General features: G+C 42.0%; 1 protein-coding gene across 4 annotated transcripts in view; it reads right to left on the bottom strand.

The window, feature by feature from the left end:
• Window positions 1-3,842: 3,842 nt before the first annotated feature.
• The window catches only part of HMGN3 (high mobility group nucleosomal binding domain 3), a 29,675-nt gene continuing 19,919 nt past the window's right edge, over window positions 3,843-13,598 (bottom strand). The window contains exons 3-7 of one of the 4 annotated variants that reach the window (XM_035109549.2): window positions 8,948-8,977; window positions 7,842-7,889; window positions 6,049-6,162; window positions 5,831-5,930; window positions 3,843-5,526 (exon numbers count right to left, since the gene is read on the bottom strand). In XM_035109549.2, coding sequence (XP_034965440.1) covers window positions 5,513-5,526; window positions 5,831-5,930; window positions 6,049-6,162; window positions 7,842-7,889; window positions 8,948-8,977 — 306 coding nt within the window. In that variant the 3' untranslated portion in view covers window positions 3,843-5,512. The other 3 variants (XM_035109550.2, XM_035109548.2, XM_035109547.2) reach the window with 3 other exon arrangements.

Here is a 13,598-nt window from a genome sequence, read left to right on the forward strand (position 1 = left end):
CTGTGGGGACCACAGTGTTTTGTTAACGGAAGTCTAGAAATGAAGAACCTGCGTCCTTAATACCTCCATGCATTTCCATGGGAAGCACAGCCCAGTCAGGGTGCTCAGTCATATGTGTGTAGTGGTTCAAGGATGTGCAAATGCATATTTTACCAGTAAGCAGCAGGAGAGGATGGTGCAATATGAGTGGACCAGCAGCAAAGTTGATTGCTTCCTTTAGTCTGAATCCACTTGTAAAGTATGTATTAATTGGTTTTCACTTTTTCTCTCTGGAACCATGATTTTCGAAGAGAGGGACATGGCTTACATTGCTACGGTAGGTGAATATTGACACAACTCTGTTGTCATGAATCCCTACTTAAAAGTCTTGTTAAAAATTTAGAAAAGTCTGATAATGGTTGAAGATTAGGATGCAGAGCGGCATTGCATGATCTTTGATAACATACAAAACTGCTGGTCTGAAGGACATACCCTAAGAAGCAGCATCTATGTACGCCTAAGCAATACTCTGATACAGAAGCAAGTGGCAAGGCAGACACTACTCGGCACACACAAAAAAGCTGCAGTGCTTTTTGTTATGTTTGTCCATCTTTGATCAGTTAAAAATAGGTTATACCATCGATGAGGAAGCAATCACACTCAAAACTTCGTTTCCCTAGGGAGTTCCTGGGTAAAAACACTAATGTGTCTGGCTAGAGACTTATTTCAGACAGGAAAGCAGATACACAAAAGCGAAGGCAGATAAACAGCACCTGCTCCCTTATTAGAAAGACAGCTGATAGGGTGCAGGTCTGGTGTGTTCATGTTCCCACAACACCACAGCCAGGGATTTGGGAAGCAGGGTGGGGATGAGCAAAATACAGCAGCTTTCTTCATTTCCCATACAAGGTACATTGTATGTATACATTACTTCTACAGAATAATGTAAACCCTACTCCCAGAAAAAGCACTGACAATTTCCAGCTCTGTCCCTTACACATAGTATCATTGTTTCATAGTACATTGAAACAGCCACTAAATCTTATTTGTTTGAAAAGCTGGTACCAATAATTTTTCCTTACAATGGATTGAAACCAGTGTGGATTAGTAGAACTTTGGTTGCTCGTGATTAACCAAAATCCCTTTAATTTAAATGAGTCTGCTCCAAGTACAATTTACACTTCGCTTCAATTCAAAGATACTAGATTTGTTATCTTTGGAAGGAAAAAATATGAATCCCTGTGACCACGTGTGTGGGGTGAATATAATAAAGGCATTGGTTGGGTGCCTAGATTCAAAACATGGGGCAGTAGCAGAGTTTAAACTTTAGCAGCAGTAAACTCTGAACAGCCCACACACTGCAAAGTTTTAAATGCTTTACTTACAAAATGTTGCAAAGGTCAAATTCCTGCATTTCTCAAAGCAGCAGCAAAGGAGAATACAGGCAGAATACGTTTGGGTAGAAAATACAGAGATAGCTTCAAACACATGTTCAAAGCTTGGCGCTTGCTTAGGCAAGTCTTCCTTGGTCAGTTACACGGCATAGAGAGAGAAGGAACAGGAAGGGAAGGCTTTACTTCAGGGGTCAGTAAACTTTTGCAGCCGGGGGCCGGTCCACTGTCCCTCAGACCTTGTGGGGGCCGGACTATATTTTGCACACAAAAAACCCCGAACAAATTCCTATGCCCCACAAATAACCCAGAGATGCATTGTAAATAAAAGGACACATTCTACTCATGCAAAAACATGCCAATTCCCAGACTGTCCGTGGGCCGGATTGAGAAGGCAATTGGGCTGCATCCGGCCCCCGGGCCTTAGTTTGGGGACCCCTGCTTTACTTCCTCATTGGAAAAGGGGTGTGTGTGACCTAGCTGAGTCTAGGAATCCAGCTCTGTAGTCTTTATCCCTTCATGCACTAACACACACTCATGCACTGATGCTATTCATCAGAGGCTCCTGGAGGGTACTGACACTTTCAGGAAGACATCTCTTACTAGGTTGTGTTGAGTTAGCGCTCTTAAGAGCCTAATCCCAAGGTTTGGGTTCTCCATTTTATCTTGGGGGGGGGGTTAGCTCCCATCCTCTTCCTCATTTCTCCCAGCACTATTTAGGTAGTATGGTCCTATGGGCAATGTTTTTCCACTTTAGAGAGGGAGGTTTCTTCATCTTACTAGTGAAATCATGTGGGTGGCACCCAGAGAAGGCCTTGTTAGTTGTGGTGCTCAATCTATCAAATTCCCTTTCAAGACATGTTTGTCTGACACCAGCTGCACAATATTTTTGTCACTGTGCTATTTTAACATATAAACTATGCTTTATTTTTACTTCAGTATTATATCTTGCTTTTGTTAAATTGTCTTAAAGTATTGCTAACAGTTTAAATCCTTTAATTAAATATTGCTCAGATTCTGCAAACACCAAGAGCTGCTTCTTACGTTGCAGTGACCTGAACAGTATAAAACAAAATAAAGTTTAATGGTTTGAAAGCCATCCAAGTTGGTAGTCATTACTGCATTTTGTGGTAGCAAATTACACAGTTTAAAGAAAGATTTATGTAAATACCGGCAAATATTTCCATTTGTCTGCCCTGAATCTTCCAATATCTGGCTTCATTGGATGACCTTCGGTTTTAATACCAAGGGAGAAAAACGTCCCTGTTTCTTTTCCAAACTAAAAAGCCATAATTGTTGTCATCTTTCCACATAGTGGAGTTCACTTTAGCGACTGGTTAATTTCGCTTGCTCTTCTCTGTATATTTTTCAGCTCTGCAATAGCTTTTTCTGAGATGTGGTGACCAGAACTGTAGTTTTTCATGTGTGGTCACACCACTAATCTATGTAACAGCAATACATCATGTTGATCTAGGGAAGAAGACGCTATAACAGACATAACATAAATGGAGACTGCAAAGTTTTGCAGAAAAGCATGGATGAGAATATATTCACCCATGCAAAGTGCACCCAATCACTTTCCCTTTGACCCTTCCTCCTACATATTCTCTTCAAGGCAAAATAGTATTTCCAGGGGAGGAAGTACTTTAAATGAGGTTTACATATTACCATATTTCAAACTGAATGCACTCTTAAGGCACCAGGCACTTTTAAGTTAGCATTTCACAGCTGAAACATTTGGTTCCTGCAATCCAAATGGACTTGCTGGAAAAAATAACCCGTATGGAACATACCTGCTCTAAGCTAAATTAAAGCAGGGACACAAAAAGGTTAAAGGGCTATGATTTCTGACTAGATTTAATTCCTAATTTGTCCAGCACATGAATACTTTCCCAAACTCTTGGTCAAGGCAATCTCTCCTCACTCCATTTTCTGTTGGTAGAACAGCATTAAGGGCTGGGCAATAAATCTCTTGTGTCTTAATTACCTATCTGTAAGATGGAAGATAATAATACCTTCCTACATCAAAGGGATGTTGCAAAGAAATTCATTAGTGTGCGTGTGTTAAGAGATTCAAACTCTGGTGAGAGCAGCTAAATAACAAAGTCAATAGGGCTTCACGGCAGGAAGCAAATCACAGGGCAATTGTGTATGCTTAGGTAGGACATTCTCTATTAAAGGAAACAGCTGGGTTTTGTTTAAAAACCAATCCAATGCTCTGTGATCTGGTGAGGATTAATGAAAATATAATAATGCATTTGCATATAAACATGTTCCAAAGCTTTTGTATGTCACTTTATTCTTATACATCAACACAAGATGAACTTGTTAGGTGTTGTTTCCCTCCTTTTCTGTAATGTGTGTGTATAACAGAGGAGCTAAACCAACTGAAATGAAATGAGATTTTTCAAAATAGGAGGCTACCGCAGGTGGCACCATTTTTGCCCAGTCCTAAATAAAGACACTAGGGGGTTAGGTGATAATTACTTCATTTATTGACTGAAACATGCATATATTCCTAGACATGATGGCCACCAGCACAGCAATGAAAATAAATGTTATGAAAAGACAAGATTTCCCCTTCCCACTCCGCAAACAATAGAAATATTCAAGTTACAGGCAAAAAAGGGGAGAAAAATAGAGAGGGGGAGATGACCAGATGCTTATAATGGACCAAAGCATGGGCACTAGAAATCGTTCATCGTTTAACACCACCATTACAACCCCAGACCTTTTAATATACTTTAGCTTCATCCTCTCTGCCAGGTACCACCACATGATGTTGTTTAACCTCCATTAACCACTATTCCTCCAATAAAGCAGGTGGAATTGCCAAATAAGAGATTAAAAGCAGGAACATAACAGAAATTACAGTGGCATAATCTTCAGTGTTTACATGGAACTAGGGTTTGGTTAAGAGGAGATGTGAAATCAAAGCTGCATCTCGTAACCGATAAAGAGATTGAGTTTCCTAAGCTCAGCTTCTGCTGTTACAGTGCTATTTATGTTGAAGCAGGAAACAAAAATGCTGGAAAAAGACCCCTCGCAGGCATGGCCAAACTTGCCCCTCCAGATGTTTTGGGACTACAATTCCCATCATCCCTGACCACTGGTCCTGTTAGCTAGGGATGATGGGAGTTGTAGGCCAAAAACATCTGGAGGGCATGCCTGGCTGGGCATTTTAGACCTTGTGCTAAAATGTCAGACCTTGAACCCAGCCAGCCATGTATGGCAGCCCACCAGGGCTCAAGAAAGTTTCTGGTTTTGCATATACAGACACAGCTTCTGAAAGACCTGGCAGCCTACAATGTATGGTAGGTTGGCTACTTACGGCACAACATGTCGCAAGCTTTGCAAGTCTGCGTATGTGAATCTTTAAATATATTTTTTGCACAGATCTGCATGTATTATGAGTGCTCTATGGAGACCACACAGTGCTTTGGCTTTCACCTAAAACCCACTTAGTTGGAATTATTATTTTGCATTTTAAATCCTCTGGTTCTAAACAATGAGCTGTATTGCCAAATTATTAAGTTGTGAAATCAATGGGACATATCTTCTAAATAAGTGTGCTTAGTATCCTCCCAGCCAGAGCAAAGTTATCTATAAGGCAGCATAATCTCAGATTCAGTCAAAATATTGGGGAGTTATATTTGCTGGCAAGGAGACGTAGTTATTGTCAACAAATGAAAAGAACCCAAAAGAGTCAGCAGGTGGCCATTATCTGTACATGTTTCATTAAAATCGCATAAACCTTAAGTACAAAAACACCACAGATTATTGCTCTAGAAAAAACCGCAAGAAAAACCCAAACACCCACGGTAAAAACACCACCATATGCACAAGACGTACATTTCCGAAAAGCGAGAATATGGAATGCTGGTCCAACCTTACAAACACTTTTTCCCCTCCCCCAATGTTAAGCTGATGCTTTTTAAAAACTTGGCAACATTGGGGATTTCTAGAAGCGTGGGTATGGAAGGAGGAAAATGTTCATATACAGTTTGTCAACTTATTTTAAGTCCTAAAAAATTAGCATTTACAAAATACTTGATAAAAATATCTTTTAAAAGTTGTCTAGAGGTACATAAAATCATCCTCAAATGTTCATGTCAGTTCACACGCACTTGTCATCTACTGATTCAGTTCTCTGTACCTGCAAAAAAAAAAGAGGAAAAGGAAAAGGATGTTATGGCAACTGGCCACTACATATAAGTCTCTTAAAAAAAAAAAGCACAACCAATATGCAATCTTTCCTTTTGCAGTATTTGTACAGCCCAGTTTCAGACTTTTAAACACTGCATTGATATAAACAGGACATCTGTAAACTTACATTCATTGGTTCCTGAGTTTCAAAAGCCAGAGAAGCCTTACCTGCTAGCTTCAATTGTTCACAATGAAAAGCACCACACTACTATCTGCCTCTATTCACTGCACACATGCAGATTGCTCTACCGTACCCTGAACTTTCACTGTTTCAATCTGCCCTTTTACTGACAGTGTGCTGGGTGGGGCACCTCTGGATGCTGAAACACTAACAGTGGAGCGAGAGATGCGGATCTGTAATAACATCACGGGGCAATAAAAAGAAATATTATGAACATGCTTGCAATGGCTGGAAAAACCGAATTACAAAACACAACTGAGTGAATTGGCAGGAGTTCTGTGCGCAAAGTACCTCTTCAGTGTTACTTTCCCCATTTTCAGACGGTGCAGTACCTTCCTTTGCCGCTTCCTGCTTTTCATCCTTCTTCCCCTTAGCACCTTTGTTGGCCTTTGCTCCGGGTTCCTTCTGGAAAACAAGATCAAACGGAGGCAGATGGATTCACTATAGAACCATCAAAGCTCCCCAGCAACAGTGAGCACGCTACAAAAACCTGTCAGAAATAAATCACTGAAGGCTCTCTTGGCACATCCCACAGGCACCTGGGTTGTCATGGAATCACAGAATTGTAGAGTTGGAAGGGACCCCGAGGAACATCTAGTCCAACCCCCTGCAATGCAGGAATGGGCAGCTGTCCCAAATGGGGATCGAACCAGCAAGCTTGGCATTATTAGCACCGTGCTCTAACCAGCTGAGCTACCTATGCACAATCCCTTTCCGCCTCCACCCCTCCAGGTTTTGTGTGAAGGGGAAAGGTGCATATGGCAATCCAGAAATGGGATTGGCGTACATGTGTTTGCTCAGGATCTCCAGAATATTGTTGTTTGTGGACCTTAAGGTCCTCCGCGGGGCATACCAGGAGAGGCGGTCCTGTGCCACGACTGTATTATTTATATCCCGCCATTATTTCCAGGAGCTCAAGGCGGCACACATTTCCTCCATTTTATCTTCACAACCCTGTGAGGTAAGTTAGGCTGGTAGTGACTGGCCCAAAGTCACCCAGTGAGCTTCATGGCTGAGGGAGCATTTGAACTAGGCCTCCTCAATCCTAGTCTGACATGCTAACCATACACAACATCAGTGCTGTTTCATCTCTGTGAAACACTGGGCTTTTATCCCAAGGTAGCACAGAGTAATATGTCCCATCGCTGCAACGATTTCCATTTGTGCAACAGGACTTCCCCTCCCCATTTGCTCTAGAAATTCCCCTAACTCTCCAGAGCAGATTTGAGGAGTTTGCAGGGTCCGTGAAAAGGAAAGAGGGGAGGGCGGAAAGTCCCTTGCTCTGGCGGGATGCCCATTCAAAGCAGATCTCTCATATCTGTGCTTTTCGGTTTCAATTGACACTGGCTGACAGCTTAATTGGGAGACTGCTACAGCTCTAGAGAAGCGGGGTTTCATTTTTCTTGGAATTCCTTTGCTTGTGGAGCAGGCTATAAAGCTACTGCTTATCAGGCTTAAATCTGATGGAAGGTACCGGGGGTGGGGAATTAATCTCCAGAGTGTCCATTTTATTTTTTGCACCTTGTGGGAATTAGATGTTTTTGGCTTTCGTGACAAAATAAAATTTAAACTGTGGTAGAAGTACACCAGCAATGAAGAACTGCAAGGTACTTACTATGTAAATTTGTTTTTGCTAATTTGTTTTCCAGAGACACGCTCATGCAATCATGGAACAGAGCTCATGCCCAATATAGTCTTCTAACTTACAATTTTGCTAAGCTGAAGAAATTTATTTATCATTCCCTTTCCCATCATTAGATCCTGTGTTTTCACCTCTGAATGTTGTTAGTATCTGTGCTAATAACAATACATTATGTGACAACTATCCCAGGCTGTGAGCCTACAACTCAGATTGTTTACTGTTGCAAAAGTTTCACAGAATTGACCCGCAGTTGCTGCCTTTTCTTATGTTAATCCTACATTAATTTTAATTACTTTAAGATGTAATGATTTCATTAACAATTAACAATTATAACCCTCTAGTCATGTTGGGTAGGCTGAACAAGATAATATAGTGGCATAGAGAAAGCGCCCAGTAGGCAGAGTAAAACAAAAAACAAACCACTGTTAAAATAAAATTTTACCTTAGTGGTTTTTCTTGGCTTAGGCTCAGGTTTTGGTGGAGCTGGTTTCTAGGAAATAATTTCAGACAATCCAAGCGTTAGCACAGTGGCTACCAACTGTTTCTTAATCTTTTCCGTTTCCCCACTTCTTAACATCTGACACCAAAGAAGCCAGAGGTCGTTTCTACAGATAGGCTTCAGTCAAAATTACCTTCTACATCTTATCAAAATGTCTGAAAATCTAGTTCTCTGCACCTTATAGATGTACTGTGAGAAATAGTTTCCCGTCATCTCCAAAAGAGGTTGCATCTCTCTCTCTCTCTCTCTCTCTCTCTCTCTCTCACACACACACACACACACACACACACACACACACAAAATGACCACACAATTCTTTTCTGGAAAGGATATAAGGAGCCAGCCAACCAACACAACATGTGAGTTTGGTTATTCAGATTCCTGTGAATCAGGGATGGGGAGCCTGTGGTCCCCCATATGTTGATGGAGTCAAGTTCCAATCAGCCCCAGCTGACATCGCCGATGGTCAAGGATGATGGGAACTGTAGTCGAACAACATCTCGAAAGCCACAGGTTCCTTGTGCCTGCTATAGATCTCAGAAACTAACAACTGGAGTTTAATATTCTTTAATGACTGGAGGTGCATTCCAGATATCCTCTACAGACTTTGGAAAATGACACATTTCATCTAGAGGAAGGGGGCCACAAATAGTTTGGAGCTAGTTCTACTACTTGCCTTAGGGGAGAGAGGCTGGAAGACTTTGGCTGTGTATCTAAAGCAGGATCAGGAGTGCTGATACCCGATGTAGGAGGATATGCTCCTTCCAATATGCTCTATGTGCATATTTGTAGGGAAAATAAATTATTATAAAAATGCATGCTCAGACCAAAAGGAAACAAAACCCTTCGTAGCTGTCCCGGGGCTTCTTGCTGCTCAGGAAAGTTTTCTTGTTCCAGAGGCCTGATTCACATTCAAGGATTAAACACCAAATCTAGGTAACATTGGCTTACCACTCACCACACAGCATACCCAGTGCCACCTTGTCAAGGTTGGCATGAGAGAGAATGTGGCTTCCTATCTACACAAACAAGCTCTTATAAATACTTACAGCTGACAATCTTGCAGATCGTCTTGTTGGCTATAAAAGGGAAAGAAAATATCTTTGTAGATTTGCAGTAGTTCACATCCACACAAGGCAAAAATCTGTCACTCATTTGCCAACAAAATAAAATGTACCTGAAAGACAACAGAAGTCTTTATTACCAAATGCAAAGGTCTTTGCATCCTGAGGGATTATTGTTTTACATGTACACGACGTACTTGCTCAGCTTATTTGCTTACTACGTTTTGGAATCTTCCGGTTTGTTTCTCCACGGTTGTGGAAACCTCTTGTGGCAAGATCAGTGGAAATTATTTCAGAGACTGTGCTCCAAGGCACATTATGAACAAACAAAATCTGAAACCCACATTCCCAAAACCCAATAATAGTGACTTGGTGGCCTTTGGAGCTTTCTAAAAATAATAATGCCATATTCTTTGAGCACCCAAACACTGGGGAATAAATAATGCACACGTAGTAAACTAGACTTTCTTGATGTGGAATTTGGATTCTTTTCCAATGGAATCTAAAGAGTCTTGATGCTAATGATTGAAATTTGATACTATGATCAGAAAACATCAGTGCTGACACGGAATCGTTAATTTACTGCTCCTTTTGTAAAATGGAATCTGGTGGGAGCGCATTGTAACTTGTAAATAACTGGTAGAGTTGTGCAGAAAATCTGAGAAAAGTAAAACCATGATTTTTAAGGGGAATCTGCGGCTTCATGGATTGACAAGTGAAGCATCAAGCCACACATTCATTTACAGGAATTTTGAATCAGAAGTAGCTTTGCTTTTCCACTGTGACATAACTTAAAACAACAATGTACTATTTGTTTATTTTAATTAACGCTTTTAGAGAATTTATTGCAAGGCAGTGAACAATCCTATAAAGTTGGGCATGAAACAATGATATAAAAAACACTCCGATAAAATACAAAACAGCAGGACAAAATACACATAGCTAAAATAATAAAAACAGGGGGCAAAGATACAAACAACCCAAGGTTTTTAAGGTATCACCAAGTCCAGCTGTAGAAAGGAAACCCATCAACTGAGCTCTTCTTCAAGAAAAAGGCTGTGGGGAAAGGCATGTCTTCAGGTGAAGGCCAGCTGTGGTCCTATGGTACACAGGCACCACCAGCGCATTCTGCTGTTTTTCTGATCTAACAAAAGTGAACCATGAATGGGGACACGGTCCCACCTATGGAAAGCCTATTGGAAGCTTGAGAAATTGCCAGGCATGGTTGAGTAGGAGGGAGAAAGTCGCATCCATAAATGCGTGCATCTCAATCTAGTAGTCTCATACAAGGTTGCACACATGGAGTTGCACCTGGAGGATCATGTGCAGAAGAAATTCTGGCCATGTCTGATTTTTGTGAACTACTGTGCAAGAGCTAGAGGAATATCATTCAAGATGTTGAGAAAAAGCTCCTGCACTGCCTTCTGCAAATGCACTTCAGTTCGCTTTCCTCGCACAAGTATCTTGCACAAAGTCAGGAAAGCTGCTGCTACAAACTGAAGAGGCCTTCTTCGCCTTGCAGAAGGGCACCTTTTGGCACACGCAGACCATAAATTTCCAGCTCCATGTGCACTGAGCTCCAGGTCAGAGTAACGAAGAGAATTATTCTACTTTATCACACCAGTGTCTGGCTGAAGTAACTTTCCAGTTTTCAAAAAAAATGACCATTTCATTCAGCAGCTAAGGTTAGCCTTTTAGTATTTTCTTCCACACAGTCATCTTAAAAAAAAAAAACCACACACAACAACAACCACACAACACAACTTTGCCTCCAGCCAATTACCCTCACATGCTTCACAAATTTTTACATTTCTCATTTCCACAATTAACATTCAGGTTTTTTAAGTTCAAATATGCCCTTTATAGAACATTAAAAGTGCTTCAGAAGAGAGGCAATTCATTGTTAATTATCCCAGGCACTTGGTTTTGTAAATAAAATTTGTTCTTTCGTATTGGTAACTTCTTTGAAAATCAGGACATTCATACATTGATCCGATCAGGAAAAGCATTCCCTTACTGCGCATAAGTAAATCAAATGTTAGCGGAAATGCCTGCAGTTTTGAGACTAGCTTAATGAATCAATTGCTTTTAAATGAGTGTAAGGTCACACTGTGTCATCTCTTATACAAACATATTGTGCACCCAACTGCTATCATCTACACCGGCATTAAATGGAACCTTGCACGGTGTAGGTGTAAGGTTGCACAATTCTGCAAAAAGTTGTGTGTCGGAAGCTGTGAAACCATTGGTCTAGCTCAGGGGTGTCAAACTCAAATTCATCGGGGGCCGCATCAGCAGTTTGGTCACCCTCAAAGGGCCGGTTGTATCTGTAGGACTATGTGTCCACTCTTTATTATCATAAATTATTGTCACTGCATTCAATTATTACTGTTTTTTTGTAATAATGTCAGTAATAACTAGCTCTGAAAGCAGAAACATAGTCAGAATAATGGCAAGTAGATATTCAAATGTACAATTATTGTACAATTTATTGAAAAATGATTTTTGGTAACTGCACTGGGTGGTGGAGGCTCGCTAGGGTTTCATGCAGGAGCTTTGCAGAGCTACTGGTACCTGGAGATGCTGGGGTCCTTCTACATGCAGCTCCACGCGGCGCTGCTGGGTGCTTTGTCTGTGCTTCAGCAGCAGCAGCAGCAACAGCAGCAGCAGCAGCCGTTTCCAGGCGCCGAGCCGTGGCAGGAGGAGGACGATTCAAAGTGCTACAGAGCACTGCTGCGTCCCAGAGGCTCGGCACTCTCCGTGCGGCGCTGCTGGGCGCTGACCCGGCAAGCTGCCTCCTCCTTCTCCTGCTGTGGCTCGGGGCGCTCCACACAGCGCCTTTCTAACACCCCCAGGCCCCAGCTGTTTGTCGGCGCTTTGTCGGCGCGGCGCTTCAGCAGCAAGGTCCCGCTGCTGGGTCCCGCTGGCTGGGGCGCTCGGCGGGCCACATGACGAGGTCTGGCGGGCCGGATTTGGCCCCCGGGCCTTGTGTTTGACACCCGTGGTCTAGCTATTCCGTACTGTTCTCATTGACTGGCAGCAACTCTCCAGGATTTCAGAGGGGACATTCCCATCCCCAAGTGGAGAGGCTGGGGATCGAACCTGGAACCTTCTGCATGCAAAGCAGGTGCTCTGGCACTGCACTATGGCCCCTACCTGATAAATACAGTCCGCATGAAACTGTATACAGTGCACCTGCAACTTATGTGTGTTTAACTTGCATGCATTCAGCTTTATGTGCTTGGCAAGAAAGGTAAGAAATAAATAAAAAGGGGACGGGCGTCTGGGAAAAACATCTTTGGCAATCTCACCTGCCATTGCACCCAATGTGCTTTAACTATGCATGATTTTGGCTTTAGCTGCAATCCCCAGAACGTAACCCCTGCATATGTTCCAGACTTACAGAAACAGGAACAATGATAAAACTCTCACCATGCTGTTGTTTTCTACCTACCTGTCTGATTTATCAGCTGTGCTTCGCAGGAAGAAAACGTTTTTTTAAAGAGTAAGAGAAATGCAAAATAAGTCAGCTGCTATAAGATTATGACTGGCAGTAGAAGTTGCTTCAAGCTGCCCCCCAAAAGATCCCAAAGCTGGAGACTATCCCAGTCCTAAGGAGGAGAGCATGGCATCCAGGCTGCTCAGCAGCAGACCAGTGAAGTGAACAAAGGCAGTATCAGACAGAAATGAGTTCACTTGCAGAGCAGACATGCCCTCAGAGTTAAGTCTTCCAACTCAACAGTGCCTTTGCACATATTCTCAGATTTAGGAGACAGAAGTGGGAACTTACAGAATTTAAACAGCAGCACATTATACTGCCTAGTGATATCACCATCATCATCATCATTTATAAGCTGCTTTTAAAGCCAAGCCTTCACAAGGCATTTAGACAACGTGTCAACGATATACAATCCATAATAAACAGCACGACTCTCAGCTGAGGTTGTATATTCCATGCAGCCACAAATTGTGCCATGCTAGTGAGAAAATTGGTGTAATAATAAATAATTAGAGCTTGGTCCAGTCTACTGTCATGGCTGCAAGTACCCTACAAGGAATAACAGGGCCAGGTTTCTCTAAACAAGCCCATACCCCAGCAGCACACAGAATTTCCAAGACGCTGGTCACTAATCTTCCACATCAAGTCTATTTTAGCTATTAAGAGTCCCACAAACTTCCATAATCTGCTGTTGTATTTAGGTCCTTCTTCCTCGTTATATATTAATAATAAAGTCATGCCAGACGGGATAAAAAAGTGGCTTTTTCAATATCTTCTGTGTAAATGAACTTTCTGTATATTCAGCCAGTGCTTGTAGTATAGTATTTCAGAATTGAGGAGTCTGCAGAAGCACAGGAGATGACGTTTCGAAGGTCTGCAGTTTCCTGTCCCTCTCTTAAATCCAGCAGAAAATCGGGACTCAGCAAGCAAATTTGTTTTAACTTGTGTAAATTATTGGGTCACAGGTGTGTGTGTGTGTTTCACTGACCCAGAATATGAGTTGGTCGTTGTATTGTTAACTTTGAATATGAATGACACAATACACAAAATATTTCAGGCCTGACTCAGCCCTCACAGATAGTTGCATGTAGTAGCAGATAAGCTGCACTTTGGCCACATGTGAGCTAACTCTACTGT

Source organism: Zootoca vivipara, chromosome 3, assembly GCF_963506605.1.
Source record: "Zootoca vivipara chromosome 3, rZooViv1.1, whole genome shotgun sequence".
Taxonomy (NCBI): domain Eukaryota; kingdom Metazoa; phylum Chordata; class Lepidosauria; order Squamata; family Lacertidae; genus Zootoca; species Zootoca vivipara.